The sequence below is a fragment of the Aplysia californica genome, unplaced genomic scaffold, assembly GCF_000002075.1.
Source record: "Aplysia californica isolate F4 #8 unplaced genomic scaffold, AplCal3.0 scaffold00909, whole genome shotgun sequence".
NCBI lineage: Eukaryota > Metazoa > Mollusca > Gastropoda > Aplysiida > Aplysiidae > Aplysia > Aplysia californica.
This window is the reverse complement of record NW_004798179.1, coordinates 143495-150824: the sequence shown is the minus strand read 5'-3', so window position 1 is coordinate 150824 and position 7330 is coordinate 143495. Positions and strand designations below refer to the sequence as shown.

Sequence of the window (7330 nt, the reverse complement as noted above, 5' to 3'; positions counted from 1 at the left end):
AATGCAATGGTATACAATCTGCTTTAAAAAATAAACACATCACCATTATTTGAAATGTTTTGTAAGTGGTGCGTTTTTAATGACCGTCAGTAATATAAATAGATACTGCTGGAACTGATATCTGATATCACGCTAAGTACTAATAAAGCTAACTCCAAATTTCGTGAGACTAAGAGTTCGGAAACCAAAGGATGATTTTAACAAATTTGATAAAACAAAAATCTTAACCTAACCGTTACCAAAACCTCTAAAAAATAGAGCACTGCTCTGGTTTTTTGTGTAGGCTGGGGTTAACCTAAAGAAAATGTTGGTATTGATTCATCTAAAATTCATGATTATTAGGTCCTCCTCGGTAGTCGGATACCACTCGGTTTTCAACTCTTACCTATATATCGACTTGATTTGGCCTCGTGCGGCGTACCGATCTACCACAGGTATCCCCCTTGTCTCTTCTCTTGATAATTATAAACTACTATTGAAATAATATTGGAAACCCATCAAATAATTATTGCAAAACTAAAAGGGCCCTAAACACAAACTGTCATCACATCATCATCCTCAACGTATTGTTGGTTCTCACATTGTTGTCCTGGCTTTCTGGCGTGTTCTCACGATCATCTGAGTCATATGATATCTCCCAGTCGTCTTCATCTGAACAATCGGAAGAAGAGGAAGTCCAGTCAATGAGTGACCAGGTTGGTCTGTGGACTATGGCGGTTTTGTGAATGGTGTCCTCCGAGAATTTCTCTGAGACTGTGATATTGACAAAGACTGAGCTGGCTATGTCCGGGACGGATTCATCCTCGTCTGAAGAAATGAGGGGGATGACCTGAAAGATGCGCTCTCCTTCTGCTCCCTGATTGTCGAACCATTTGTCGAGACCTAGAAGGAAATCATTTTGAGATTTAAAGAAAACCCCAATAAATTAGGGCAGACTTTGCTGCCACTACCCACAAAAGGCTGAAACAACGCATGCACTCAGAGAGAAAAACAGGCCAGAGACAGGGACTGACTAATAGGGAGGAGGGGAGACAGGCAGCGAACAGCAGTTAACAGGGGAGAGACAAAATGAGAGAGAGAGAGAGAGAGAGAGAGAGAGAGAGAGAGAGAGAGAGAGAGAGAAAGAGAGAGAGAGAGAGAGGAGGGAGGCAGACAGACTGACAGAAAAACATTTAAACTTACCTACGTAGCGTCAAAGGAAATGGTGGCAGTAAAGGTGTGAGGGGGAAGGGAACATATTATGATAAGACCATTTTAAAAGTTTGTACAGAAACAATGAATAGGCGGGAAACTGAAAACAGATAAATAAGAACAAACCTTCCCACTGGCGTTTGGTCTTTACCAGAATGCGGTCATCACCTAAGTAACCTGATGCCGACGACGAATCTAGGTCATCTCGACCACCATGAACCAAAAACCATTCATGTAGATTTTTCCACATACGAGTGGATTTGCATATTTTTGGCGGTGTTCTCTCGACCTCATCGCAGGCACAGGACACGAGACTGCAGGCTCCACCAGTACGCGAACGTGGGTCCGTTGAGAGATCTGAGACTTCTGAGTGGCGAGGTGAAGCTGAACAGGAAAGAAATAGAAGAATACACAATGGCGTCATTTTAGTAATATTGCTTATTTTGAATCCTCATTTTCATTTCAGCACCGAATGGTTGTCAGCTCTATAGCCAGGATGGGTCATCTAATAATGTATAACACCGCCAACAATTACATGACGAGGCATTTGGCTACCTTAAGAGAGTCATAGTTACTCCCGCCGTAGACCAACAATTAGAAGCCCCCTACCCCTCCCTCCTCTTTTACTTTAAAAAACCCCTTTAACTAATGATAGTCTGATCTCTCTACACAAGTAGTTAGAAAAGGGAAAGGGGTGTATATACATCCCTCTCCAACCCCCCCGCCCTCCCCCACATTATTATGTATCCTCTTGGTGTTAAAATAGCAAGTATTTGCACACATTTCCACAGTCAATGATTGATGCGAATAAAGTCGCTAACATTGTACAATAAAAAGGACACACCACAAAATTGAAATACAAAAAATAAAAGATTATTGTGTAAGTCTTCGTGAAGCTTTTGGATGGAGGAATTAACACATTTAGAATGAGGGAAAATATAGAATGGATGGGATGAAATATATACGTTCTACCAGCGATGTAATGAAAGATGCATATGTCGCCAATGTCTTTCCACGACAAACTGACATACACACACTAACACACTTACACACACACACATACACACACACACACTGACACACACATCACCCCCACACACACACACTGACACACTTAAAGCTCGGGAAGGTCCCCAAATAAAGCTGCTCATCAAATAAAAACATCTAGATTGTTTTGCAACACAACTTTGTCTAGCTGCGGGTTTGTTTTTGTTTTGTTTTGTTTTTGGGGGAGGGCCTAAATCATTTGCAATAAATAGGTAAATAGTTGGTATCCGTGGGAAAAAGGGAAGAATTGGGCTTTTTTGTTGTTGTCGCTGAATTTTCACCTAACACAACACGACATAACGGGAACAGTGTCGTTGAATTTTAACCTAACACAACACGACATAACGGGAACAGTGTCGTTGAATTTTAACCTAACACAACACGACATAACGGGAACAGTGTCGTTGAATTATAACCTAACACAACACGACATAACGGGAACAGTGTCGTTGAATTTTCACCTACACAACACGACATAACGGGAACAGTGTCGTTGAATTTTCACCTACACAACACGACATAACGGGAACAGTGTCGTTGAATTTTCACCTACACAACACGACATAACGGGAACAGTTTAATGAAGTTACTGAGTAAAAGAAAAAAAATTGATCCATTTTTGTTATAAGTTGTACTGGAGGAAAACTGTACAGATTTGCCACCAGAATCTAGTGTAACTATTAGGAGCTTCACCATCGTAAGTAGAAGACATAATATGAGTTCGATTCTCGAGGAGAGGATTTTTACCGAGTATCGCAGACTTTCCTCTTGAACGTTGTATGATCCCTCTCAGCACGGCTTAGCCCTGACAGCCAGGGTTGAAGCCCGCCCCCTCCTACATGGTCTTAAAGGTGTCGATGGGGAAGTAACGACGTTTATCTTTTAAAAAAAAGAAAATATTATTTCTCCGAGGCCCACCTTGTTCCATACTTTCAGACTGCGGCGTTGACACGGTGTAACTTCCTCGTGATTTGTGACGTAGACGTTGACGACAGTAAGTGCCCACTGTTTCTCTAAGACCTGAAAAAAATTCTTCATTTTAAAAAAGCAAAAATAAGTTATTGTTTTCCATTCTGATTTCTTTTTGTCAGTTTAAGGAAAACCGAGGTTTTCAAGAATATGTCCTTTTCCTTTTTATTTCTTTTCGTCGGTTTGAGTAAAAACGACGAGCTTAAAAAAAAAAAAACAGACAGCAGGAAGAATGGGATACCATGATCGCAAATGTCTGCTCCTGGCCTGGCACCTGAAGAAGAAGAAAGTACATATAGCGAGAGACGCAATCTTATTTCACTGTCAGTCCACTTAAGTGGCTACCACCAGATCAGTCAGACAAATTGTTCCGCTTGAGGGTATAGTAGTCTACTACAGTCAAGAACCTTGACAAGAGATTAAGGTGTTCGCAGTTAGCCTATCCTTCGATAGGTCCCGGGTTCGAATCCGGATAGGGACATACATTTTTTCTTCCCTAAAAAATTGTCTCCTTTCACCCCCTCTCTTCTCCTTCTCTATACGATGTTCTGTCGTCTGCTTTCGTCTCCACTTTCTGCCCCTACCCCTCACCTGCTCAGCCTCCTCCTCTGGGCTTCTGACTTTTTCCGCAGCCTTTCTGTTGCTACTTCTTGGCTCCTTCTTACTGCTGTCTTTCAGCCACACCCTAGATCTTATGATAAGAAAGATCTACACCTAGCGTTCTCGGACACGGACGAAAAATTTCAGTCCCGTATGCAAGTTGCGCACGTTAAAGCTCCCATGGTGGTCCGAAATCGATAAGAGTAGGCAAAATTAAAAAATTCCTAACAACTGAAAATGTTTAATATGTCATGAGCGCTCATATGACCTTATGCAGTTGCGGGCGCCGTAAAACACTTACCCTCACCCCCCCCCCCTAAAAAAGGAAGAACCCTGACCCGAACGATAAACCTTTTAGGCGATGCCTAAAGGAGGTTCGGTTCTGTTCGGTTCGGTTCGGTTACGTTTCTGGCGGCTTCAATGCACACTAGTATTTGGTCGCTTTTAAGCACAAGAGGGCTATCAAGAAAAATGCTGTTGTGAGAAAATCGAAGTTCAATTTTTTGCGCCTTGTTCAGTTTCTTTAAAAGACAAGGAGAGTTTTCTCTGTAACCAAACAAATATACGCACCGATGAAACCAAATTTCTCCTATAGGTAGGACAATGCCCACTCTTGGTGTAGGTCAAGATTTCTGGAAACCCCTGAAATCTGGGTTAGCCCTCTTGTCCCTACAAGCGACCATTTATAGACCGCTACCTCAAACCGATCGCCTGACTCGCGGCCTCGTCGATTTCGTTCGGTTTGTGCCATATGGTAGCTTATCCCCATCCATGGAGGAAAATCTGGCTAGCTCCAATGACCAAACCAAACTGATTTTGCCAATGTACACCAGGTGTATCAAAATAAATCTGTAGTTCTGCCTTTACCGAATTGACACAACACAGGATGACTTGGCAAATCAGCCAATCGGGTAGACCGTCAAGTGGACTAGCAACCTTATTTCTGATGGATGTCGCGCAGAACTCAACTCAATCAGAGCACAACCATTCCTGATCATGGTGGTATTTTTTCTAGTGTCGGGCTCGCATTGGAAAGGTCATGCGTCCAAACCCCGGAGGAAACAAACGTTGTATCCTTGGCATATACACTTGACACGAATTTTCCTCACTTCATGCAGGTGGCTATGGGTTCTCATCTATTAACTGAGAAAGATCGCAGGACGTTTTTTAGCATTTGAGCGCTTAAATGGCTATTTGCAATGTATGCCTCCCAGGAAACCGAGAATGTCTCTGACTCTGAGAGTTCTCGGGTCTGCTGAGAGGATAATAACAGTTATAAAGTGCATAGAGCGCACTGTAGAGCAGGGGGTTTTAACATTATGATTATAATTATAATAATTACAATTATTATTATACTACAATCATCATTAATTATTTCCCCAGTAAGTCATACTAAACCAAGATGAGAGAAGAGGATTTTAAGGCCTTAGAATGTATTGGCCGTTATCTGCAGGCACATTTCTTTTCTTTTCTTTCTTTTTTTCCATTCATTTGGCGGGAGGGGGATATCGACAGTGCTGGGGGACACCTTGAAATCTTGATTTAACTGGATTTTGGGCGGTAGTTTAATTTGATTAGGATCAGATTGGAGTAGTTGTTAAATTGTTAAGACGTGTATAGAGGTATTCGGCGGGCGCTGTGGAGTGGTTTGCTCCTTCAGTTGTACCAAACATCTATTGTTCTTATGTCCCCTCTTCCTTTTACTGCGTATATTTACTATGTATTAATTATTCTCTAGTCCACCTTTAATCTACGGCACCAAAACGGTTTCATTGTGTTGCAAGTGCCGTAAAACACTTTAAAAACTAAACTTCAAAAAGTATGTAGAAGAACAAAACCACACACGAGCGCCTACTATTCTCCCGCCCAACTCAGGTGGCTATTTAAGCTGATAAAGCGCTTTTCCAGTGCACTTCGGTACGTGTTTAAGAGTTTGTGAAGGTTTGCCATCAAGGACCTCGGAACTCTATTTGTAACCTCCTTGTTTGCCCTAGAGTAAAGAGAGTTCATCCGGACTAGTTCGGATCAGGCAAATCTGTATGTAAGACACTTTGAAGTTAGAGCAATCGGAGTGGGGGGGTTAGAAGAAATCGTGTGTGGCGGGGGAGGGGATAGATACAGAGAGCCAGACATCAGAACCTGATTAGAGAGCAGGGAAAGAGGGTGAAAGGGAATTTGTTTTGAGAAGAAAATTTTACTTCTCCGTCACGTTTCGAACCCGGAACCTATTGAATGAAAGGCGAACACCCTACCTCTAGACCACGAGGGCCGCACCCCCCTCCCCGAGAAAATGAGTGCATGGGATAGATAGATAGATAGATAGATAGATAGATAGATAGATAGATAGATAGATAGATAGATAGATAGATAGATAGATAGATAGACTATGTGGGGGTGTCCTTTTCCCTTACGTGTCGTGCATTAAAAACACCCACACAAAATAACATAAATCTACCTTTTTCTGATCTAGGTCTACGAAGAGAAAACAAGACAAAGCTGATAAACCGATAATTGTAATTAAAAAGTTTTTCGCCTCCATTGACAATATTTATCAGATCTTTTAGGAAGCGGGCCGGTTCGATCCTATCTGTCATGACCAAACCAGGTTGAGAGGTCAACAATATCCCAGCATGATAAAGATCATCATCCTTTCCCACCACGTGCTAGAGAATAGGTAAAAAAATAAGAGCTCTCCAGCAAGATTTACTCTATCTCTGGGTTAAGTCTCCACCTCTGTCTAGCTCCATAATCCCACTGGTAGAAAGATACCCGATAAAAATGTTCCCATCACGATAATCGAACGTGTCTGCTGTGTGGGACTGCGAAGCGCCGGACCGTCACACTACCAAAGATTCTCTACTATACATTACACGTATACTCGACCTTTGACACTACTATCCAGTGTTCTTTATACAGCAAAATGTGGGTGGTTGGCGGACGCTCTTTTTACTCCTTCCTTCCCTCCTTCCTTCTATCAATTATCCTTCGTCATAATCTCTCCATTTATGTTTCTTTATATGTTACCCTCCAAAAACACCTCTAATCTCCGGTACTTATTTAACCTGCTTGTTTTGTAAGTTCCGTAAAATTCTAATAAAAATAGATCCACTTTTTTAAGGGATACATAAATCAGCAACATGTAGTATAAAACACATGTGTCAAATCTGTTTTTACTGTCACCTGTTAAAGACAATCTCCTGTCCATACAACCACTCCCCTCTTCTCCCCCCTTGTGTCTTTTTTCTATTAAAATGACTGACCACGCTGTCTACCTGACAAAATTATCATAAAAATTTCTCCTCAACTATTAGTGGCCGTCTTGGACAATTTTGACAATGCATTTTGTATTATCGTCTCGTTCAAGGTCCACCCGTACTCCCTACCCACCCCGAGGACGGTAATTTGACGTAAACGTACACTTTGACACTGTGCAGATTAGCTAACAAAACATAATGCTCCTTTGTCTACAAAACACGTTCATGTTGTATGCGCTAACATTTAGCCATAGCAAGGGGGGGGGGGA

General features: G+C 41.8%; 1 protein-coding gene across 2 annotated transcripts in view; it reads right to left on the bottom strand.

Moving 5' to 3' along the window:
• Positions 1–6: 6 nt before the first annotated feature.
• Positions 7–7330, bottom strand: part of LOC106013447 — a 9896-nt gene continuing 2572 nt past the window's right edge. Inside the window, exons 2-4 of one of the 2 annotated variants that reach the window (XM_013089250.2) lie at positions 3157–3270; positions 1318–1575; positions 7–882 (exon numbers count right to left, since the gene is read on the bottom strand). In XM_013089250.2, coding sequence (XP_012944704.1) covers positions 545–882; positions 1318–1575; positions 3157–3270 — 710 coding nt within the window. In that variant the 3' untranslated portion in view covers positions 7–544. The remainder of the gene's footprint in view (positions 883–1317; positions 1576–3156; positions 3271–7330) is intronic. The other variant, XM_013089251.2, reaches the window with a different exon arrangement.